The sequence below is a fragment of the Mustela putorius genome, unplaced genomic scaffold, assembly GCF_011764305.1.
Source record: "Mustela putorius furo isolate JIRA1106 unplaced genomic scaffold, ASM1176430v1.1 tig00003987_pilon_pilon_pilon, whole genome shotgun sequence".
NCBI classification, from domain to species: Eukaryota; Metazoa; Chordata; class Mammalia; order Carnivora; family Mustelidae; genus Mustela; species Mustela putorius.
Window position 1 is genome coordinate 2570363 of NW_025422126.1, and position 24989 is coordinate 2595351.

The 24989-nt window shown below is 44.4% G+C and overlaps 2 protein-coding genes across 11 annotated transcripts in view; both read right to left on the reverse strand.

Moving 5' to 3' along the window:
* RRM1 (ribonucleotide reductase catalytic subunit M1) overlaps positions 1-14761 on the reverse strand; it is a 35826-nt gene extending 21065 nt beyond the window's left edge. The window contains exons 1-7 of the mRNA XM_045071458.1: positions 14429-14761; positions 7415-7503; positions 5760-5937; positions 4415-4515; positions 2168-2227; positions 1040-1079; positions 628-790 (exon numbers count right to left, since the gene is read on the reverse strand). Coding sequence (XP_044927393.1) covers positions 628-790; positions 1040-1079; positions 2168-2227; positions 4415-4515; positions 5760-5937; positions 7415-7503; positions 14429-14447 — 650 coding nt within the window. The 5' untranslated portion in view covers positions 14448-14761. The remainder of the gene's footprint in view (positions 1-627; positions 791-1039; positions 1080-2167; positions 2228-4414; positions 4516-5759; positions 5938-7414; positions 7504-14428) is intronic.
* Positions 14762-15813: 1052 nt separating this feature from the next.
* The window catches only part of STIM1 (stromal interaction molecule 1), a 190912-nt gene continuing 181736 nt past the window's right edge, over positions 15814-24989 (reverse strand). For 4 of the 10 annotated variants that reach the window (XM_004768190.3, XM_045071452.1, XM_045071453.1 and 1 more), the window contains 2 exons: positions 22304-22691; positions 15814-17742 (listed from right to left, as the gene is read on the reverse strand). In XM_004768190.3, the coding sequence (XP_004768247.2) occupies positions 17226-17742; positions 22304-22691 (905 nt within the window). In that variant the 3' untranslated portion in view covers positions 15814-17225. Of the gene's footprint in view, positions 17743-20018; positions 20056-22303; positions 22692-24376; positions 24470-24989 lie in introns of all 10 variants that reach the window. The other 6 variants (XM_013064305.2, XM_045071454.1, XM_004768192.3 and 3 more) reach the window with 3 other exon arrangements.

Here is a 24989-nt window from a genome sequence, read left to right on the forward strand (position 1 = left end):
TCCTCAATATACTAATGTTGCTAAGGGGTATTTTTTTTAAATCATATTACTGGATTCTGTTTCAGTGTTCCCTTTTTCAGAAAACGGCATCACCATTAATTCTGTTATTCTACCCATAAACTCAGGAACCAACTTTGCCCCACATCTAAAACGTCACCAAATTGTCAATTTTACCTCCTAAATATCCCTGAATCTGTCTACTCTCTCAATCTCTACTTCACTTCCCTAATCCAAACTACCACAATCTCTTGTACAGACTATTAAGAGTCCCAAAATTAGTTTTGGTATTTGTTTTCAAAACAATGTTATTGAGATATATTTCATATACCATACAATTCTACACTTAAAGTGTATAAGGGATGGCTTTTAGTATATTCGGAGAGTTGTGCCAACATCATCACAGTCAACTTTTAAAAATTTCATTATCAGTGTTTGTCTCTCCAATTCATTTACCACACTGCAGGAGATCTTTCTAGGATGTAAAATTCATTTGATTAGAGCAGGAGTGATTCAATGTTCATTAAATTAACTTTTATGTGATTAAGTGCCTTGTTTCTTCAGGTGGAGCTTTATTTCCCCAATCAAAACCATCTTGGAACATTAAAAATGACCACAGATGACACATACCTAGAAAGCTGTGGGCGGTTGGTACCAGCATTGAAGAGAGTGGGAGAGGCATGGGTAAACCACCTCTCAGAAAGAAGGTTATATGTTTCAATAGCAGCATCAATATCTTCTTCATGAATCCCCACAGACACCCTCATCAACATATGTTGTGGTCTTTCTGCCACTAAAAACAAAAGGAGTTTCAAATGATGGGACATGTCAGAAAAACTAAACTGAGACACGTACCTGAGTCAAAAAAGAACACCAGAAGACAATTTAAAAAACTTTCTACCAATAAGCACCAGCAATTATTCAAAAGCCAAACCTAAAGTTAAAAATGTTAGTGTTTAAATAGAAATATCAAGGCTAATAGCTCAGAGCTCTATATTCAATGTAATCAATAGAAAATATAACAAACACGTTCATTTCTCACCTTTCCCATTGATCTTCAACAAATAGGATCGCTCCAGCGTCTAGAAAAACCAAAGCAACCAAAATACTTCCAGAGCACAGTTTTTAAAGACACAAGAGATATATCTTTCACAATAATGCAATCTATTTTATTAATTTCATTTATTTATTTGAGAAACAGAGAGAGAATGCGCACACAAGATAGAACCAGACCGAGCAGGAAGGTAATGGACAAAGGGAGAGGGAGAAGCAGGCTCCCCGCTGAGCAGGAAGCCCGCCCCACATTGGAGGACCCTGGGATCATGACCTGAGCCTTCGAAGGCAGACTCTTAACTGACTGAGCCACCCAGGCACTCCAAGGCAATCTATTTAAATATTTTCCGTTTTTATATTTTAAATGAAAAGAACAGCATATTTACTCTTAACTGGCTTCAGTCTGGAACATTATCAGTTGGCTGTTTTTTTGGAAAAGACTACAAGAAAAATCCTGGAAAAAGCCAGCTCTATATTAATATGTATAATGTTAATTGCAGAAGTTCTGGTATTCATCATCATCATCATCATCATCATCATCTTTATGATTAACACTTACAAAGTGCTGTTCTAAGGCTGGGCACTGATGTAAGCTACACACACACAAACACACACATTTAATTCTCAAGAGAATTAGTTGTTGAAATTTTATTATTATTATCCCCATTCTAAGATTAGGAAAATGAAGCAGAGATTAAGTAACTTGCTAATAAGAAATAGAACAGAGATTTGAATCTGGATGGTCTACAACAACACATGTTCTTGATCACTACACAATACTGTTTATCAACACAAAAGTACTTAAAAAAGCACTTTGCACATAGTAGGGATTCAATAAATAGTTGTTATATAAATAGAATAATAGGGAATAATTCTAGCAAAGTATCTACATAACTCAAGTAATCCACAAGTAGTATTTGGAATTCAAAAACTGCAAATGGATAAGCTATCTTTCCTTAATTCAAACAACCACCACCACCCTAACCTAATCCGCACCCCAGGTCCATTCTGACTCCCAAAACTTACTGCCTTTATAATTATATTACTAAAACATAAACAAAAACCTGTATTTCCTGATTTAAGGAGGAATTTCCACTTGTTAAAACCCATTATTTACCTTAAATCCGAAGTAGTTGTAAGAGAAATCTCGGTCATAGATAATGGCAGAGTTCAAGCGCTGAAAGAGGTAAAGAAGAAAAAAAAAAACCTTATAATTAAGATAATTAGACTTATTTTCACAAAATCTGATATCTTTTAGCCCTGACTCCAGAACTAAAATTGACACAGAATACAAGAGATAACACTAAGTATAGTGGACTAGAAATTTATAACTAACATTAAGGAAAATAAAATAGTTTATCAAATGAATACCTTACTTACATTTAAAAATGTGTATTAAAAGACTAGAAGAGTACACGTAAACTGTATATAAGTAAAAATATTAATATGATTTTCCAAACTTTCCCTGTTATATTTACAGTGCACCTCTAATTAAAAAAGGAAAGACATGAGCACAAGAGGGACCATATTATCATCCTTGAACATGTTTTTAGACCACCTATTAACCTAAAGGTATTGGTATCACATATTTACTAATACATATTTTTTATCTTAAAATTAGCCCATTTTAAACTGCACATAACAATATATATGATTACAATGACAGAAGGTAGGATTACATTAATTCAAAGGCTCTTCAAAAAAATTTAACCAGTTTTAAACAAACTAGTGTGTAACAATGAAATTTATAGCAGAATTGGTCATTGTTACAGAATTTTTCTTGGCTATAAAGCTGTTCAAAGGAAAACAAAAGGAATCAGGTACAAATAATCATTCTGGATAGAAAAAAATGGAGTTAGTATTATTTTTCAAAATACTAACAGTGTTTCTACATAATGATCCATGGCCAAGGTCTAGAAAAATCTCTATGAAACCTTTCCTTTTCTCTTAAACTTTTAAGAGTGTCTTTGTTGCCAAAAGGAGGTAGGTGCCTAGCACGAATAATGGGGAACTGAAATATTTATCAGTATTTAATTTACAAATACAGGTTTTTGCTGCTGTTCTTTATTTTTGTTTACCTGTCTTCCAGATTATACAACACACATTATGAACAACACACAACTCAATTTTCTCTCAGTCTCTTTAACATCAGATACATATTTTGAAAGATAGTTGACTAATCATTGTATTACCCAAGGTTAAAACTGGTTTCTAATCTGTACAAATATCGGTGGTAAATAAACCCATGTACAAAAGGTTGGCAAGATCTATACATCTTTCCCTTTCTCTCCTGTGGGATCTATTTAAGAAAGGGGTTAAAGGGCGCCTGGGTGGCTCAGTGGGTTAAGCCTCTGCCTTCGGCTCAGGTCATGATCTCAGGGTCCTGGAATAGACTCCCGCATCGGGCTCTCTGCTCAGCTGGGAGCCTGCTTCTTCCTCTCTCTCTGCCTGCCTCTCTGCCTACTTGTGATTTCTCTCTCTGTGTGTCAAATAAATAAAAATCTAAAAAAAAAAAAAAAAAAAAGAAAGGGGTTAAAATACAAGTGGATAATTTTTAAGTTGCTGGCAAGATCTCTCAAGATTTTATGCTGGGAATCAGTTTGGCAATGTCTACTAATTATTTTTTTTTAACAAAATTTTTGAATGTATATATTCTTTGGCGAACTTCACTGAAGGGATTTATCTTATTGATATACTCATCTATGAGCAAAACTCCTACCATACGTGGATATTCACTGCAACAAAAAATGGAAAACAAATATTCATCACTAACAATTCTTATATATACGTACAACGACAAGACATCTATAAAATGGAAGGCCTTGCAGCTGTTAGAAAGAATATGGTAGGGGCGCCTGGGTGGCTCAATGGATTAAAGCCTCTGCCTTCAGCTCAGGTCATGATCTCAGGGTCCTAGGATCGAGCCTGGCATCAGGCTCTCGGTTCAGCGGGGAATCTGCTTACCCCCTCTCTCTGCCTGCCTCTCTGCCTACATGGGATCTATCTGTCAAATAAATAAAGAAAGAATAGGGTATAGATTCATAAATGTTGATATAGAATCACCTCTAAGATAAACCTATAGGTGAAAAAAGTATTAGCAAGAACAGTATGCATAGTATACTATCACTAAAAGGAAAAATATATATGTATACATACACAAACACACACATATTATAGAATAGCTCTAGAAAAATATATTTAAAAATGATGAAACATTCTTGCCCTAGAAAGGAAAAGTAGAATTCAGAGGAGAGAAAATAACTTTTTACCTACACTATCTGTAGTGTTTAAGTTTTTTTAAATGTGTTTAAAAAAAAAAAAAAGAATCTAAAAAAAGTTTTCACCAGAAGAGCATTATACATACATCTTTATTGGCCAAAACAATATCCAGTGTTGACTTGGCCACCATGGGAGAGTGTCTGCCATTATGTGGATTTATATAATTGTAGAGATCTTCCATCACATCTAAAAAATTTTTTAAATAAATAAATGTCAAAATCACTTAACAACAAATTCAATCTTCCGGTAATAGTCTAAAACCCTTTTTCTCATGCCAATGTCCCTCAGTGCCTAGCACAGAAAGTGCTCAATAACCATATACATGTTGAATTAACACATAATAATGCCTAAATTAGGGAAACAATCTCCCAGAGTTAGCATAAACATAGGCTTTTGTAATTTGAAGAAGATTCCCTGGTGATTCTGATCACCAAACCATTGAGAATTATTGGCTGAAAATAAAGAACAACAGAAGTTATTACCTCCTCTCAATTTTTTTTATCCCAACAGAATAGAAACTCAACTTTAAATTCATAATCTATCACCCCAAGCATTTCATTTCTATAAACAGTTAATAAGCCCTGTCTTTTTGCTCTTCTTCAAGACATCATAGCAGAATGTGGCCCTCTGCATTTACATATAAAACTTACTTAGGCACACATAATGCTGGCATTTTGATTGGATTGTCTTGAACCCATAGATCAATTCTGGGATAACTAATGTATCTACAATAAATCTAATGAAGAGGCTGATATAACATTTGAGCTCCACATAAAGATCTGGAATTGACAGCCAAAAGATTTCTATCTCGGGTCTACCAATTGACTTTTCATCTATCACTTGTTACATACAGAACAAATTATTTAACCTTCCTTTGTCCACATTCCCAGAACTGTAAAATGGGAATGATGCAATAAAGTGCTTGCCAATGGCGACAAAGGATATTTTGTTCAACCAAGAACTTATCAATAAATATTACTAATTTTTTCAAGCACACCACCACCAACCACCTAAAGACAGGCTTTAAAAAGAAGGGGGGAGGGGCACCTGGGTGGTTCAGTCTGTTAAGCCTCTGCCTTCGGCTCAGGTCGTGATCTCAGGGTCCTGGGATCTAGCCCTACATGGGACTCCCTCCTCAGTGAGGAGCCTGCTTCTCCCTCTCCCTGCTGCTCCCCCATTTGTTCTCACTCTCTCTGTCAAATAAATAAGTAAAATCTTTTTAAAGAGAGAGGGAGAAGGGTAAAGAAAAGGACCCAATGACTCTCAAACAGCAGGTCAGCAGCATGGAGAACCAGAAAGTTCCAGTCCCTTCTCTGCCACTAATTTGCACATTTTTAAAATAAGATGCAACTTTTCTTTTGACATTTAAGGTTTCATTTGAGGGGCCTTATACATTTTCTGATAATTCTAACTTTTTCCTTCAGACTCACCACTGAATACTTTCTTTGTTTCTTTGTGCAAGTTGGAGACAGCAATCCTTGCTGCCAGGATGGCATAGTCAGGGTGCTTGGTCGTCAAGGTCGCAGCAGTCTCAGCAGCCAAAGTATCTAGTTCCACAGTGGTGACCCCACTATATAAGCCTTGGATTACTTTCATGGTGATCTGAGCCTATTAAAACAAAACCAAGAACTACTTGAGCTTCCCCAAGAACCATTAGCCTCCTTAAAAGAGCAATGAAGAAAACAATAAAATTTATTATGAAAAAAAAAAAAAGTTCCTTTTCTGAAAAATTATCTTTCGGAATGTTGGACTATGGCAAACTTAGTAAACCAACAAACCAACAAAGCCATTAGAAAAGCCATACTACATTTGCCATGAAGAGGCAGCACCAAACAAACAGAAAACCCAAGGACAGCTTTTAGAAAGAGTAATGGTCTCACCAGAAAACAGCTGAAAACAAAATACTTATTTATAATTTATTTATAATATTATATTCCCAAGTATAAAAGAGAATTTATGATAAGCATATTTTAAAGTCATTTAAAATTATTTTCTTTTGAACATTTTAGTCAATTCAATATTTATCAAGTGTCTAATTACATACTTGGCAAGCACTGCAGATCACAAGAATAAGACAGAGCCCACCCTTGATTCTAGGTGAGAACAGAGACATATAATTAATTTCCATATCATGTGATTAATGCTTGGAGGCCAGCATTAATGCCAACAGCAATACAGATAAAATACCTAAATAAGGCTGGGGCAATACAGATGGCTTTGGAAAAAGGGTTCTTAGAGACTCCATTTCAAAGACCATTTTGGAAATAATGTGTAAGATGCACCTGAACAGGGCAAGATTAGAGGAAGACACTTTAGAGGCCACAGCAGTCCAGATTAGAGATGATGAGGGTCTAGAGCAAGGAGTTATAAAAAATAATGAGAAAAGCAGAATAACTTGCTTATGAAGCATTCTCTTTAATTTAAATGTTGTCCATGAAATCTACTTTCTATTACTTAAATGTATTTCTACATAAATAACAAAAAAGCAAATTTCAGGGTGCCTGGGTGGCTCAGTCATTGGGCGGCTGACTTCAGCTCAGGTCCTGGGATCAAGACCGACACTGGGCTCCCTGCTCAGCAGGAAGCCTGCTTCTCCCTTTCCCACTCCCCCTGCTTCTGTTCCCTTTCTCGCTGTCTCTCTCCGTCAAATAAAAAAGTAAAAATCTTAAAAAAAAAAAAAAAAAAAAGATTAGATACATTATTAAAAAAAAAAAAAAAAGCAAATTTCAAACTAGCTCCTATACAAACGACCACAAATCCAAAACAAGCTTTTCTATAGGCTTTTCCACTTATGAATAAAACAATTCACCCAAGGAAGTCTCTAATATGAAATGTTAATGTTAAGTTTTTCTCTTTGTTCACTCTGATAATTCTCTGAAACGAACTCACAGGACCAAAAGTTAGAAACTAAGTTTTATTTTGTTTTATTTTAGAATATAAGTTTTCAGCAATGAATTCATATTTTTATCCAAGGCCGTAACCAAAATACCAAACCAAAATATTTATCAAGTAAATGATAAAAGATAAGGGACCAATAGAAAGAATCATAGGAAGCAAGGTTTAAATATAAACCATATTTACTTACAGGATCAACAAAATCCATATTAAGTCCATAACATAGCTTCTGGATTCGAGATGTAATTTTGTCGAACATAACCCGCTCTTGGCGGCCATCTGAAGAATCAAACCATGCATTTCATATTAGCACTCATTAAGACAGCAACATCAAAGAATCGGAGGTAATCAACACATGAACTTTAAAAATTGACAAACATGAGATGCTTTTTCACAGATAAAAGATTCAGATCCCAACACTCATCAAGAAATATTTTTTTTTAAGATTTTATTTATTTATTTGACAGAGATCACAAGTAGGCAGAGAGGCAGGCAGAGTGACAGAGGAAGAAGCAGGCTCCCCGCTGAGCAGAGAGCCCAACGTAGGGCTCAATCCCAGGACCCCAAGATCACAACCCAAGCCGAAGGCAGAGGCTTAACCCACTGAGCCATCCAGGCGCCCCAAGAAATTATTGTTTTATCTTCAAAAAGTAGGGATTCTATACACAAAGTCTTCCCTTCTTCCCTTACATTATATATAAATCAGCTGGATTCTCACAATAACATCCTAAATGATGTTTCTTCCTTTGTCCCACCCAGCAGCCAGAATTATTCTTTAAAACTTAAGTCAAAATCATGTCATTATCCCCTTCAAAAGTCCTTAACAGTGGTTTATCATCTCCTTCAGAATTAAAGTCAAAATCATTCTAACAGTCCATAGAACCCTACACAACCTGTCCTATGTGCCCCTTCCCCAATTTCAGCTTTTGCTTTCCCACCATTCCTTGCTTCCTCTACCCTGGCAACCCTTGCCTCATGACCATCTACACTTTTTTAGGTCTTTGGTCAATGTCATCTTCTCAGTAAGGCTCCCTTGATCACCCTATTTTAAACTGCAATTCCCCAAACACAGGTGTGCTCTTCTTATCCCCATTCTCATTCTATGCTTTATTTTTCTCTATAGCACTTAGTATCATCTGACACACTATATATTTTACTTATGTATTTGTTTACTGTGTGAGTCTCTCCACTCATCCATGAGAATATAGCTTCCAGAAGGAAAAAGTTTTTGATGTTTTATTTACCAATATATTCCCCAGCACCCAGACCAAGGACCAAGGACTAGCCCATAGCAGGAACTCAAATATTTACAAAATGTTAAATGATTTAAAACCTGTCTCCAGGGATGCCTGGGTGGCTAAGCCTGCCTTTGGTTAAGCGCCTGCCTTCTGCTTAGGTCATGATCCCAGGGTTCTGGGATCGAATCCCGCATCAGGGTCCCTGCTTAGTGGGGAGTCTGCTCCTCCCTCTGCCCCTCCCCCCACTTGTGCTCCTGCTCTTCTCGTTCTCTTACTCACTTTCTCAAATATAAATAAAATCTTTTAAAAAATAAATAAAAAATAAAGCCTGTTTCCATTCTAACACCTTCATGATAAATTTGGCTTACATACCCTTCTAAGGTAACAAACGATTTTGAATGTACTTCACACCATGTAAAGAAGTTCTTCGTTTTTTTAAGATCTTATTTATTTATTTTAGATAGAGAGAGCATGAGTTGGGGGAGGGGCAGAGAGAGAAAATCCCAAGACTCCCCAGTGAGCACACAGACTGAGGTGAGACAAGATGGGACCAAGATATCAGGATCCTGGGGCACCTGGGTGGTTCAGTGGGTTAAAGCCTCTGCCTTCTGCTCAGGTCATGATCTCAGGGTCCTGGGATAGAGCCCCGCATGGGGCTCTCTGCTCAGCGGGAAGCCTGCTTCCCCCCTCTCTCTGTCTGCCTCTGCCTACTTGTGATCTATTAAATAAATAATTAAAATCTTAAAAAGAAAATAGTTGCTCTTATTGGGAAAACAATGATCACAGTTATCTGTGATACACAAGAGACACTCAATAAATGTTAATTTATCTCTTTGCCCCTCCCATCCTTTTTAACTAGTAACTAAAGGACAACATATTAAATATATGTTTACACTTGGCCTTCTCATTCATGTCTGTATGTTGAAACTTAGCTCAGTGGCTGGCTGAAGAATAAATCAACAGTAAGCACTACTAACCTGTCATCAACAAAACTATCACGAAATAAAACACCTCGGGCTCTCGTGCACTGAATGACAGCCCTTCTCTTTCTGATCACCATTGTGATCTCCTATTCTGACCAGACTGACATATGCAGGGTTTAATTCTGCAACAGAGTAAATCTACTGGCCCTCACTGGGACTAGGCCGTCAGTGCTCTACCAGCTGGCTAACTAAGCAGACAGGTGACCACAAGGCAATATTAGCAAACAGATTTCTGTAGCTGCCAAGTTAACCAGGTAACTGACAAAAAGTACAATAGCAATTGATTTAACTCGCACAGGAAAGGGGAGGCAGACTAATGGTCTAAAGGACCATTTTCTAGCCTATCATTCCACTTAGTCAACTTTGCAACCCCTAGATGCTAACTTTATCACATCATTAATCCTTGTTTCTCACTGCCTCCATTATCCTCTTCTCTCAAGCAAAGTCTTCCTTAATTTGGCCCCCTACCACCTCTTCACCTGTTCCCAGTGAAACATCATTAAGTCCGAACAGGGCCTCCCAGTCCCATACTCACATCAATACCTGTACCTTGCTATGCCTACAAGTCCCTCTTCCCACCTTTCCATACATCTAACTCCTACTTAATCTTCAACTCTCACCACATCCACGAGACCTGCCCCGAACACTTACTCACAGTGACCTCTTCCTCTTCTGAAATCTTCTAGAATACTAATTGTCTGATTTCCTCTTGATTATGAACTGTCTTCTCCAGGGGCACCTGGGTGGCTCAGTTGGCTGGGCGGCTACCTTTAGCTCGGGTCATGATTCTGAAGTCCCAGGATGAGTTCTGCATTGGGTTTCCTGCTCAGGGGAGAGTCTGCTTTTCCCTCTGACCCTCCCCCTTCTCATGCTCTTTCTCTCATTCTCTCTCAAATAAACAAATAAATAAAATCTTTTTAAAAATAAAATAAAATAAACTATCTTCTCTAATTCTCTCTTCAGCAAGATTGCTAATACCGTAAGACCAAGGATGTGCCTCTTCTACAAGGTATAAACTTTCAATCCCTTCTACCTGGAAGGCTCAGCCCACAGATCTTCACATAGCTGGCTCCTAATATTATTCAGAGCTTAGGGCAAATGCTAACTCCTGAGAGCTTTCCCTGACTATCTAATTCAAGATTACCTTCTCCATCACCTCTATTATGGGTTTACTTGTCATGATCTCCCTAATGACTATCTGGAAATTAACTGATTCCTACGTTTGCCTGTTTCTTATGTATACTTACCACTCTCACCCACACAAGAATGTAAACTCCATGAGAAAAGGGATTTAGCTTGTTTTGTTCATGGCTGTAATCTCCAGTACCTAAATCAGTTCCTGGCACAAAGTAATACTAAAAAAACACTTTCTGAATAACTGAACGAATGGGCTCCTACAGCCTTTACTTTACCTACCAGGGTATTTATCGTATTTTATTATATTAAGTTTTCTGATGTGTCTATCTTTTGCAATTGATTATTAAGATCCTTGAAAACAGGACGCAGGTCTACTTCCTCACCACTGTTTCTCAGTGCCAGCAGAACATCCACACAGATTTGTAAGATAATACAGTGGGCTGTAGAGGTGATTAGGAAGAAAGTAGGGAGGGAGTAAGGGAAAAAAGAGGAAGGGCTAGAGAACAGATTTAGAAGAGAGATTACCAGAGTACACATTGGTGCTTTAAAAGGAATTATTTGGAAATGTTAATTTCATTTTATGAAAACTGGTACACACACACACATACACTAGTGTGTTCTCAGTCATGATGTAAAATGTAATTCTTACTGTAGATTGCAACCCAAAGTTTTGAAAACCATATACTATATTACAAAGCACACTTCAAAACTCAGCTACACTGCGTTTATTGCAATGGTTCTCAACTTTAATTCTTTAACCTTAATCTCCTTGAGCAATACAATACTCTCCCATTAGGAAAAATATCTGAAGACAGCAAGAGAAACTCATCTACTATTTCCTTCTGTTATCTAACAATTTTCATGTGGATTATTCCTATGTCCCTAATAATCATAAGATCTCTGAAGATGAAGCTGCTTTCTTCCTCTATTATTTCCCCCAGAATCCTTAGCAAGATATAAGCACATTCAGTAAGTACAGTAGTACTCCCTTAGCAGCAGGGGATACATTCCAAGACTAAAATCACAGAATGTGTGCCTGAAATCACAGAAAAGTACCAAACCCTATATATACTGTTTTTTCCTATATATACATACCTATGATAAAGTTTAATTTATAAATTAGGCACATTAAGAGATAAACAATAGGGGCGCCTGGGTGGCTCAGTGGGTTAAAGCTTCTGCCTTCGGCTCAGGTCATGATCCCAGGGTTCTGGGATCAGCCCCCCCCCGCATCGGGCTCTCTGCTCGGCAGGGAGCCTGCTTCCTCCTCTCTGCCTGCTTGTGATTTCTGTCAAATAAACAAATAAAATCTTTAAAAAAAAAAAAAAGAGAGAGATAAACAACAAAAACCAGTAATAAAATAGAACTATTATAACTGTATACTACAATGAAAGTTTTGTGAATGTGGTCTTTCTCTCAAACTATCTTGTGGTATTGTATTCACCCTTCTTGTAATGATGTGAGATGATAAATTGCCTCTGTGATGACATGAAGTGAGGTGAAAGATGTAGGCCCTCTGATGTACACTTAGGCTACTACTGATCTGACAGTACTCGAGAGGATCATCGGCTTCCAGAACACAGTTGTTGGAGTAACTGGAACTGTGGAAAGCAAAACCCTGAATAAGTGGAAGAGGGCTACTACACAAGTTAGGTTGACTGCCAGCTGCCCTCCTGGATAATTACATTAAAATTAACAAAAATGACAGAAGCTAGTCTGCTATTCATTGGTAAGCCAAAAATAAGAGAGAAAAAGAAAAACCCCGAGCACATTAAAAATAAAAAATAAGGGGCACCTGGGTGGTTCAGTCAGTTAAGTGTCTGCCTTTGGCTCGAGTCATGATCCAGGGTCCTGGGACTGAGCTCCACTCCAGGCTCCCTGCTCAGCAAACAGTATGCTTCTCTCTCTCCCTCTGCCCCACCCAACAACCACCCGTCTCGTGCTCTTTCACACTCTGCCTGAAATACGTAAATAAAATCTTTAAAAATTTTGTTCAAAAATAAAATAAACTCAAGTATAACTGTGTAAATTAACAAGCTCTGCTGAATGCAACACGAGCAGAATCTAGCTGAGAATCATCTGGATCAAATTATGTTCTCTGAAGGAGTAAGAAACAAAATAAGCTCCACCTTTTAGAGCTTGTTGTAGGTAGTACTTTTTAAACTACAGTATTTCAAAGTAGACCCTAAGGTTAAAAACACAACACAGGGGTGTTACCTACTCCAGGAATTTAAGTTCACAAGTTTTCAATTCATATTTGTTACAGACTTATCAAAAGGGAATCTTCATCCTTCCATACCTTTTTCTAAAGCTCTAAAAAACCAGATGTTTCTTTCATTCACCGGAACAGACCAATAGAAGTGAACTGTGTATTCTGGTCTTTTGGTCTCATCAGCTAAAATGGAGGACAGGGAAATTCAGAGAATGATGTTCTCAAGATACTAAAAACTGGAAGAAGGGCCATCACTGTCCACTTCTTTTATCTCTTGGCTTTTATTAAACTCCCTGGACAAAACCAAATCAACCACCTGCCTACCCAGAGAATCCATTAAATCCTGTATTTTAAAATAATTTTTCTCATTCACTCTTTGAATTCCTGTTTGTGGCAAATCCGATGCTAAGTGTGGGCATAAAGTCCGCATCTTCGAAATGGATAACCGGCTAGTGGAGGAAACCACCAGTCAGTCAACCAGTAAGTAAGTGCCTACAATTCTGAAATAACTTTATTGTTTTAACAGAGGCAAGCAGATTCAAGTCCAACTTTGTTCCCACCTGCTTACAGTTCTCTGCTAGACACACGTTTTGCTCTTGTTTTTCCAATCTGATTAAACCTTCTGCCAAGGCAGGGGCTGTCTCCTCTTATAATTTCACACTGACAAGCAAAGATCTGGCACAAAGGAGGAACTCGGCAAGTCTAACGGGAAATAATTGCTGGGGAAGAACCCGAGTCCCTGGCTCTTCCCAGTCAGTCCCCATCCTGTCGGAAGTTGTCCTGGCCTTCCTACTCCGATTCGGTATCAGTAGCCCCAGTCCCAAACTTGGCCGCACACCTCCCACAAAGGGCAAATTCCAGGCATGTCTGTGGCTAAGATCTGTTCTTTTTCACCCCACATCCCCACAAAAGAGATCAGGAAACTGAAGAACAAGTCCCTTCTTTCTGGCTCCTCCCACTTCCTAGGACAGGTCACCAGCCCCAGGGTGTTCCAGGACACTCCGACGTAAGCCTTGGGTTCGAAACCCGGCCGCACCATCGAGGGTGGCCTTGCGTCAGTCACTCCCCTCTGCACTTCAGATTCTTTACCCGAGAAGCGGAGCTAATAAATACTGCCCCGAAAATGCTCGGTGCACACAGTAACTACTCGATAAAGGGGAGGTAGTATTCTTTTTTTTTTTTTTTTTAAGATTTTGTTTATTTATTTGACAGACAGATTACATGGAGGCAGAGAGGCAGGCAGAGAGAGAGAGAGAGAGAGGCTAAGCAGAGAGCTTGATGCGGGGCTCGAGCCCAGGACCCTGGGATCATGACCTGAGCCGAAGGCAGAGGCTTAACCCACTGAGCCACCCAAGCGCCCCGGGAGGTAGTATTCTTTTGAAAGGCGGCAGGATGACAAAGCAGAGGGGGCTCATGCTGAAGACCAGCGGGGGGCGAATGTCGGGGGGGGGGGGACGGGAGGGACAGACTGACGCAAGCCAGAGGCCCAGCGGGCTTGACAGGGCGGGAAGCCGCGGCGGGCCGGGCGGGAAGCGGTAGAGGTGGGCGGGCGTGGCCAATTCCAAGGGCGGCAGCAGCCCACGACCCCTTTACCTGCTTCCCAGTAACCTGCTGCCCCCTCCCCAGCGTCTCACCTCGCTTGATCACATGCATCGCGGCTAGCGGCTGAGGCGCTGAAGGATTCGAGACGGGGCTGCAATTCAGAGGCGCCGGCGGGATCGAGAAGGTGGTAGAGTGCGAAAGGTCGGGTTCCTGGGGGGCGCTCAGGTGCAAGGTCTGGATTTCGGAGCCAGAGAACACTTTCCTCCACGGAGCGGAGGCGCGACAATCCGAATCCCCTTCCCGCTCCCGCCACCCGAGACGCAAAATCGGCGCGACGGAGCTCGAATGACGCTTACTCGACGCTGCCAGCGTCCCGGCTCGTGGGCAGGGCCAGCGCAGCCCCAAACGGGCCTCGCCAGATAGCCGCCATGTTGACTACGGGCAGGACCTTGGAAACTGCGCCTTTTCCATGGCCACATTGGGTATGGGCAAGCCCGGCGAGAAGGCGGTTGGTTCTCCTGCCGCCATGTTGATTGTGGGCAAAGCCAACTCTGGGCCGGAACCCCGCGCTGCGCGCACAGCCCGCCAAGCCTGGGCCCGCCCCTCTCCTTGGCGCGCCCCGGCCTTAGTCAAGATGGTTCAGGTATTTTTGAAATAAAAACCCAACCATTCAAAACCCTTTCTTGCCTTGAGAACTGTTAGAATATAATAACCCGACTGCTATCCGATGTGAGCTGCAGCCTGTGATCCATAGCTGGAGGCAGCCGGGAGCCCCACGCTCCTATATCGGAGGAAATCTGGCACTCAGTCCTTGGAAGAAAGTCCTGCGAGCCCGTGTTTGATTTTATCCTGATGGGAGTGGGAGCTCTGGAAGAGTTTTGAGCAGACCAAGGCAGAGCCGTGGCCCATTTGCTTTTATAATTCTCCAGTGGGTGGTGGTAGAAACAGTGGAGGTAGAATGGACAGTGCTTGGTGATTGAATGAGGGGAGTGAGAATAGGTAAGAGACGTTAATACACAAGAGTGATGTAGAAGCTTGTGATCTGGACGACACAAACTGATTATCATGAAAGCTCATGTGCCATCCCTTTATAAGATCTTTCCATCGGTTCCTCACTACCCACCAAGCTCCCTGTGAAGTAATTCTAAAAGTCATAGGTGATAGGCAAAGCCATAGGATAGATAGGGTAAGGATGGCCCAAAGATGGGGTTGTCAGATTTGGCAAACAAAAATAATGTGTTCCAAATGTTGCAGGGACATGATTACACTAAAAAAGTTTTTATCAGAAATTCAAGTTTAACCAGGCAGGCATCCTGTATTTCAACTGGGACATCTGGTATTTCAACTGGCAGCCCTCTCTGGAGACCTTTTGGGTATGTGTATGAGAGTTTCAGTTTTCCCTGTCCAAGGGGAAACAGTCCCTTCATCCTGTCTCCAATGCCACGAAGAACACAATGAGAGTCAAAGCCAGCAGAGGTTAAAATCTCCTACATGCTTTATTGGACTTCAAAGAGTCTTATGAAATAACACAGAAAAACCATGTGAGGGTGTCCAGGGGGTACAAGGCAGTCTGCAGCCTAGCACCCTCCTAAGACCAGCCCCAGGTGCCTGCACCCCAGGCCCAAAATAGGATCCCAGAGTAAAGGCATGGGAAGGAGTGGGGCAAAAGGAAAATACCTTTACAGCCATAGCAAAAACAGGTAAGGGAGAGAGTTGCCTAGAGGGTGGGAAGGGTGTGGGGGAAGAGGTCACACAGCTGTCTTCAGCTACACTATCTTCCTCAGCCACCCCCTTCCCTAAACCAGCTGTGTCCTTTTTGAGCCTCTGGCCCAAGCTATGCCATAACATGAAAATGGGGTCTGACAAGGGGAGTATGTGGTGCAGGCACTTGGGAAATTCAGGAGATTTTCTTTTTTCAATTTAAAAATGATTTTTTGGTTCAAATGCAACAATATCCTGCCCAATAGCTCCAGCGCCCCCTTAGAGCCCTGTATCATGACTGAGGCTCCCATGGCCAGGGGAGCCATTTGTCCTGAGCTCCAGGAGTACTGATGCTTAGAGAGCTTTTGGGCAGCACCTCTTATAGTCAAACCCTCCTGCAGTGTGGGAGAGCAGGGCTAAGAAAGAGGCAGGTGTAGGTGAGAGAAGAGAGAAAAGGTGATGGCCCTGTGGCCCACACATCTGGCTTCTACTCATCCCCCAACTAAGAGAGGAGTCTCTCCCAACCTACCCCCTAGCCTAGCCTCTCTTCAAAGTTCTCTAGTAGCTTGTTCTCTAGGAATGTGTTCCACTCCCCCACAAACCCCTAGAGGCTCAAGCGAGCTCCAGGCCAAGTTTCCTTCTGGCCCACCACACTCCCAAAGAACAGACCTCAAATATTGGGCCCTAGGCCCCAGTCTGAGGCAAACAGAACCATCGTGGGTGGGGTGGAACATGTCTGAGGCACAGATGTCGGAAGTTACTCCTCCTATCTTCCCCCCCAGGCTGCCAGGGGAAGTTGGGGAGTGGTGGGAGGGAGGAGCCTGAAAGCAGGAAACAGAGAAACAAGAAACCAAACTTCAAAACTGGGACAGCAGAGACAGAAGCTGGACCCCAGAGGTGGAGGTGAGGGCTGAGGGGACAGCAACTAAGACATGCACTGAAGTAGAGAGGGAGTGGCAGCAGCAGCCCATGGTTGGGAGAAAGGCAGGGCAGGCAGGCCATGGTGGTCAGTTAATAAATAATATTGAAGGACCCAAGGATGAGGGGGGCAGGTATGTACAGTGGCCAGGCCCCTGGGCCAGCCCCTCCCGTGCCCCGCTCTAGGGGCCAGGTATCTTGGAAGGGGAGGAAGGGGGGCAGAAGACCAGGGAAGGACACATTGTCCCGCCACTGCCACTCTCATCCTGCCTACTTCTTAAGAGGCTTCTTAAAGATTTTGAGGGGAAACTTCTTCCGGCCTGGGCTGGCATCTGTCTCCTCGCCAATGGAGCCATTATCCTCCTCAGCCACAGCCTTCTTGCCAGCTAGATGGGGAATGCGTGTATTTCGGCTAGCCTGCAGGGCTCGGCTGTCCCCAACTGGAGATGGCGTGTCTGGGTCTGGGGAGCTGGAGCTGTGAGAACGGGAAGAATCCAAAGGTGGAGAGCCACCAGGTGGGGCTGAGGGGCTCAGCTCCATCAGGCTGTGGGCCTTGTCCAGCCCATGGTTCAGCGCCAGGAGTGCCTTCTTGGCCAGGGCAGGACTGTCAGGCAGTTTCTCCGCCAAAGACCCGGGGTGGACCCCCTCAATCAGCCGGTGGCTGCCATTGGAAGTCATGGCACCGAGGGCCTCATCTGCAGCACGGACCATTGGAGGCGGCTTGGGGGCCACACGCTGGCGGTCACTCATGTGGAGGGAGGACTCCGAATCGGAAAGGGTCAAATCCCTGCAAGACAGGGCAGAGAGGAAGAAAGAGATACATACAGGAGAGGCGGGTGGAAGAAAGGTGAAGAAGAGAGAGGAACAGCATGAGAAGACAAGGAGGGGTGGGAAATGGGTATAGAAATAGGGGGAGGAGCGAAAAAAGAGGATGAACAGGCAGGGAGGCAAGAGAGAAGGATGAAAAACAGAAGGAAGTTGAGTATGCCATAAGTACAGGACAAGAGATAGGCAGGAATAGGGAATGGGGACAGGTTGGGGAAGAAAGAGAGAGAGAGGAGGGTAAAATCAGGGAGAAAGAAAGGCAAAAGGAGGAACAGAAAGAAATAAGAAGGGCCAAGAGGATTAAAGAAAGAAAGAAAGAAAGAAAAGGAAAAGTGATAGAGAAAGAAGAGAAAAACAAGAAGCAAAACCAAAAGTCATTACACCATCATCTGTCTGGCAAAGGGCTTTCTAATGACGGGACCCCACCCTGCTGAGTGGCCAGGTCCTAAACTGGTGCAACCATACGCTTGAATCCACCCCCTCAACAAAATCTCTGCCTTCCCATAGCAGGCTGGATTTCTTAGAACTCAACCCTAAACCAACACAGAACCCACACATTACCCTGAATCACCATTCCCCACGCCTTCCTCCCTGAATGACTCCTGTCACACCCCGGGACACATCCAGACTGGGCCAGGCAGCAAGGAACAGGGCGCATGCAGTAAGTGGGCCTGACCCAGGCTGGGGAGGAGAAGGTTAGAACAGCCTTGCAAATAATCCCTTATGCACCCCCAAAAGGCCAGGCAGCAGGCCAGGCAGCAGTCCCTCACAGGACTCAGGAAAGTGTTTCAGAGTTCAAACCAAAGTCTGCTGGCAGTTGGAAAGGGGGGTCTTTTTCGGAGCTCTGTGAAAGGGAGAGTGTAGGCAGGTGCAGAAAGACAGGACAGGACGCTGGTCTCTAAGGTGGCAGTGGTTCCGAAGAGCTGCCACTAGAAGTCATAATTTCCATCTCTGCTTGAGGCTTGTCGTGTGACCTAGGACAAGTCATCTAACCTTGCTTGGTCCTCAATTTTGGCCAAATGAAGAAATTACCAATTCAATTATCTTGCAAGGCTGTTTGGAGGATCTGATATGTTGGCAAATCACTCGGAAATGTAGACAGTTTGGGGGAAGGAAGATGATGAGGTCAGTCAAGCTGGAAGACCCATATGTGGGCCAATCTTAAGAGACTTCTTTGCAAGGCTGAATCATGGGGACGTAGCACTGCACACTGGACATGCACACACAGAGGTTAGTCCAGAAAGCTGAGGCCCTCTAAGGGGCTGGCTATTCCTAAGAAGGCCCATGAACCAATTCCAGATGCCTCCTCTCCTGCCTCTACAGACAAAAGGGTAAATACAGGGGTCCCCTGCCAGTCTCTAAACTCTCCCTCTACTTTCCCAGAGGAGAACCCATAGTAGGGGCAGAGGAGAAGGCTAAGGGAAACACTTAAACACCCAAGTCAGGAAGCAAAGGGGAAAAATCAGGAGTGGGAGGGGAGAGCACCATAGGACCTGGAAAGGAGGCGGCTGTGGGTCAAAAATTCGGGTGGGCACCAGGGCCCAAAAATAAGCAAAAGCAGAAGGTTGACTCATAGCTCCTGAGGTTTATTTCTCTGTAGGAAGCAATTAACTGGGTAGCTACCCTGTGGGCCAGTATCTTCCTCGAGACAAGGAGCAGCAGAGAATAATGCCAACTCCCGCTCCATCCTACAGCTATTGTTTCAACCACATCCTCTACTGTTTACTCATGTTCGGTTGCATATTTGGTTTCGTATATCTGATACGGTCCTCACTTCTGTCTAAACATGCCCTCATTTCCCTAAGTTCCAAGATGATCCACTCCATACCCTGCCTTTTCCACATACATATGGACCACAGAGCAAGGTGCTGAGACAGTTCTGGGGAGCAACCGCACTGGGAAAAGGGGCCCTCTATCCTGATGAGGTGAGGCTCCCAGGGGCTTACTTTTCTAATGCCAAGGGAGAGCGGTCAGTGGGTTGGGGCCTTCCCAGCCTCACTCCTCTTACCCCAACGCCCCATTTAGCCATGATTCCCATCCCTCTGTGCCTTGTCATCAGTTAAAAGCTGAGACTTTCCAAAGCCAGAAAAGAGCCTGAGGAAGCTCCAGCAGATGCAGGAGGTCAAAGGCCTGCTGAGGCAAGCTCACTTTCCCTCCCTGAATCTTTGAGACACTCAGGTCAGGGGTGTCCCTCCCCACAGGCTGGGCTGCCTTGGGCTTCCATACCAAGCTACTAACCTTACTAGAGAGCCTGTTTGTCTTTAGAGATGGTCCTCTGGTGCATGGTGCAAAAGAAAATTAAGTAGTGAACAGGCCAGGTGGGTGCAGGTACCTCCCCGCCCTCCCTCCCCACTGCCCTCAGCTTCGGCCTTTGGAGCATGGGATTCACAGCATCCCCTAGTACCCTGAACCCCAATCCAGTCTTCTCCACCTCTACGGGGAGGGGCAGTCTCCCTGCCTAAGCTTCTGGATGGCAATGAGGATGAGAATGAAAATGAGCCACTGTGCTGGGTGAAAGTGCTAGCAAAGGCAGCCACTTTGTGAGAGACAAAGGAACAGCCCTCATGGATAACTATCCAGAAGTAGCAGAGCAAGAGGAACTGGCATCCAGAGTGAAGCACGACCAGAAATCCACAAATCCACGGCAGTCAGCAGGCTGCAACCCCAAGGCCAGGGCTGGCTAGGCCAGGCCACGACTTCCAAGAAGAAAGGTCCCTCTAGAGGAGAGGGACTTTCTAAAGCTCCCCTAAGCTTGTTCCAAGGAAGGTCAAGGCTTTCTCATCTCTGATCCTAGCTTATTAGGATCTCTCATCTCTGACCCTAGGTATTAGTGGGGAATGGCCCAGCCCCTGCTAGACCAGGCTATGGGAGAAAGCCTCTCATCAGTTCTTCCAGAGTTCGCTTACTGAGACCTCTGGGAAGCACGGAAATACCCAAAGAGTGTTCCAAGACTGGAAAGTCAAGTTCTACACTGTGTTCTGTTCCTAATGAGCTGTGGGACGAGGGGAAAATTACTTGACCCTTCAGAACATTTAAAGTGGGGGCACCTGGGTGGCTCAGTTGGTTAAGTGACTGCCTTTGTCTCAGGTCAAGATCCTGGAGTCCTGGGGCGCCTGGGTGGCTCAGTGGGTTAAAGCCTCTGCCTTGGGCTCAGGTCATGATCTCAGGGTCCTGGGATCAAGCCCTGCATTGGACTCTCTGCTCAGTGGGGAGCCTGCTTCCTCCTCTCTCTCTCTGCCTGCCTCTCTGCCTACTTGTGATCTATCTGTCAAATAAATAAATAAAAATCTTTGCGCCAAAAAAAAGATCCTGGAGTCCCAGGATCGAGTCCCAAATTGGGCTCCTTGCTCAGTGGGGAGCCTGCTTCTCCCTTTGACCACCACCCCCACCTTGTGCTTTCTCTTTCAAATAAATAAACAAAATCTTTAAAAAAAAAAAAAGAAAGGTAACTTGAAGTGAGTACTTTAAGCTCATCCCACCGATAAACTTTTCTTGCTCAAAACCCTGAACCTGTTCCCCCTCTTCAGTTCCCTTCAGTTCCATTCAGTCACCCAAGCCAGAAACCTGAGTGTCCTCCTAGGTTCCTCCCTCTCCTCCACCCCTCCCAGACACCTGCCAAATTAATCCTCTCCTTTCCACCCCTAGACCTCACTACCCCCCTTACTGGTCTACCCCAGTGACTCTGCAGTTTCTGTACTCTCCCCTTCTCTTCTTCATACAGGCCCCTATCTCCAAAATGTAAATCTGATTCTCTTCCTTTTAGAAATCCTTTTGCAGTCCTCCATCTCTTAAAGGGTAATGGCCCAAACCGCACCCCTCAGAGCCCTTCCTCCTCCTAGCCTCATCTGCCACCCCTTCCAACCAACACACATCCAAGGTCCTAACCACAAATACATCCTATTCTCTTGTTCCTCCATGCCTCTGTGTGTCAGGCTTCCTCTGCCTAGACTACACTTTCTTCCTCTCCTGCACACCGGGTGTTGTCGCAAATGTCATCTCTTCCATGAAACATTCCACCCTTTGCACACTGCTAGTCACTCCCTCCTCAACACCCCCGTAGCACTTCTCAAATTGTTCCCTAATTATCTGTGTACCTCTCCTGGATGGCTGGGATTGTATCTTATCACATATGAACCCCATGCCCCACAGAGCCTGGCCCAGAACGGGTATTCATAAATGTTCCATCAAAGGAGCAAAGGAAGCAAGGCCTCCATTGAAACAGCGGTTGTGAAGGTGCATAGTTTAGGCCCAAGTGTGAGAGGACCATGAGGGAGGGGCGCTGTCCTCATTTTTAGGGTCAGCAAACCCCACACAGAGAAGAGCACAAAGTTGCGGGAAGTGAGGCTGACATTAAGAAGGAGCCCCGGGGCTGAGAGAGGACAGGATGAGGAGAAGATGCCCCACAGCACACTCCCCCCGTCCCCCAACAGCTGAGCAAGCAGCAGCCAGCAGGCAGAGGCCAAGGTAAAGGCAGCAGAAAGGGAAGGAAGGCAGGAAAGAAAGAGAAGAGAGACAGCCAATACCCCAAGCTCTCTGAGTGCCCAGGCATCACAGCGCTGCTGTCAGAAGGGGGTGGGTCAGGGTGGGGCTCCATCTGGAGGAAATAGGAAGTGCTGTGATGGTAATAAACAGGGTGGACATGGACGGTGGTGATGGAGGTGGTGGAGGAGGTGGTGGTGGTGGTGGTGGTGGTGGTGGCAGAGGAGCAGGAAGAAGAAGCAGAGGCAGATGGAGAGCTGGTCCCGTGGCCTTCAGAACTGAAAGACTGTCCAGATGAAAGGCTGCGCATTCGCCGCAGAGAGACCCGGCTTGTCAAGAAGTGGCCAGCCTCGCCCTCTACCAACCTCTGAGATCCCAGGCCATGCTGCGGCTCTGTCAGGCGCTGCCGGACACTGCACTGCAGAGTGGGAGCTGCAAAGAGAGGAAGGAAGGGGTGAGGAAGGGCCAGCCTCCTTTGGGCTGGCAGGCAAGCAGGTTTGCCCCTAGTGAGATGCTTGCTGCGGGCCATTCTGGGCCCTCGGTGCCCATCTGGAGAATGGGGCACCGCCTCCCAAAGACCTCCCACCAGGGGTCCTGAAAGGAAGGGGAGATTAACGATGAGGTGCCCAGGGCAGTTTTAGTGGCAGCTACAATGGAGGGAGAACGAGGGTCACCATGACTAGAAAGGAGAGGCAGGGGGTGAGTGGGAGGACACAGGCAGGGCAGGTTGGGACAGGGGTGTGGGGCAAGGTCCGGGAGAGCACTAAGAACCAGCCTTTCTAGAAAGCCAACCTCAGGAAATAGTTCTCAATGCGGACAAGGTTTATACATAAACACGCTCATCACATATGAATTAATAAGTGTATGAAAGTACACATAAAGTTGAACAAGGGGAAAAGGATGGTATATCTGATTGCTGACAAACTATTAAAAATGCTGCTTAAGATTTGAAAAACATACAAAAATACCTATTAAAGTGCTCAGGGGAAACCAAAGGATACAAAATTAGACACAAAAGAAACATCTCAAACTATGAAACACAAAAGACTGAAATGGGGCCTTTCTACCTGTAGCCATGACTCTGTGCAACTTACTTCCCGATTTTAGGTCCTGATTTATAAAACCCTGCAGTGTTGTTGTGAGGCTTCAAGAGAGCGCATTTAAAGTACCTGGCACAGTTCATGGCGCTCAATAAATAGCAGTGGTCATTATTACCGCGACCACATAAAAATCATTTAAAATTCCACAGACTTCAGAAGACTGTGAGAGAAGATACTCAAATAGGGTGGGGCTATAGGTGCCCTTTTTTTATGCTCATATTTACACTTTACACTTTCCAAATTTCTTCTAATAAGCATGCAGGCAACAAAGAGCCAGCTCTTGGAGCAACGCTACCAATCAGGCTCTTGGCAGATGACGGCCACCATGCCCAGTGAACGGGATATGTGGACACTGGGTAACTTGGGAAAGTACTAGAGCATCCCCCTTGGGCTCACGTCCAGCTCCAGCTGAAAGCAGAGTTTCTACCTTTGTTTTTTCCTCCTTTACCCTGAGAGATGGGCCACACTGACTTCTCCCTAAAGATGGGAGAAAGAGCCAGGTGACAAGCGTGCCAGGAGCCACAGAGAGGCCACAGGGGAGAGAACACGATTCCATGGTGATGGACGGCTGGGAAGACAAGGCTTCTACGGCTGGTGGCTTTGAAGGCATGAAAGGGAGGCAGAAGAGGAGGACGCAGCATGGAATGAGAAGAGGCAAAGGGGGAAGAGAGGAAAAGAGAGAAATGTGAAAAGGAGAAAAGAGGAGAAGGATCTTTCCTTCTCTCTTTCCATCCCAGCCCAGCTGGAAGAAGGGCCACCAGGACTTCTGTCTAGCTAAGCTGAAAAGAGAAGCCAAAGGCTTCCATCACCATGTGTGCTCTCCCTCTGGTCCTCAGCTGAGCAGGCTGATCCTTCTCACCCCCCGAACCTCTCCCAGCAGTTAGTAGGGGCAGTGCTGAGGGAAGACAGGGAGCAGGCAGGGGAGTGAGGCAGGCAGGGGAAGGGGCTCAGAGGGTAGGTGTGTTGGTTTAGTCCCAAAAGTCGGAAAAACAAAGGCCCCAAAGGGGCTCCTCAAACCCGGGTATTTCCAGAGGGACTGATCATCCGAGCCACCAGATGTTGAGCAGAGAGAGCGGTCACTGAACCTACGCCCCATCAGCCAGGCAGCATCTAGGGTCCAACAGCCAGGCCAAAAGGAGAAGAGAATCTAATTTACAGAGGGCTTCAGCCCACCCTTCAGTGGGATCAGGGGAGGGCCAGGGGCAAGGGGTGGATGGCTCAGAGCTAATGAAGTTCCCTCCCACTCCATGGAACAGCGTTTAGGATCAAGACCAGCCTGCAAGTGATTCCAGCCTTGCTGGGTCTTTGATTAAAGCCCTGATAGGGTATCACATCGCTGTAACAACACAGTCTGGCCACAGGCAACCTATTGCTGAACAAATTTACAAACAAATCCTGTCTGGAGCTGGAATCCAGCCTGATGAAAGAATCTGGCTTTCTGAAACTGAGCCCCTAAGCCAGCCCCCCATGGTATATGGGCCCAGGACCACAGCTTTTCCTTAAAATCGCCCCTGGTCCAAAGAAAATTTCAAATGGGCCACTCAGAGGTCAGCCCCTCATTTGCAGAAGTTTTCCCACACAGAGTTGTCTCTTTGACTTTGCTCTACTCAGCTTTCACCACTGGAGGGGA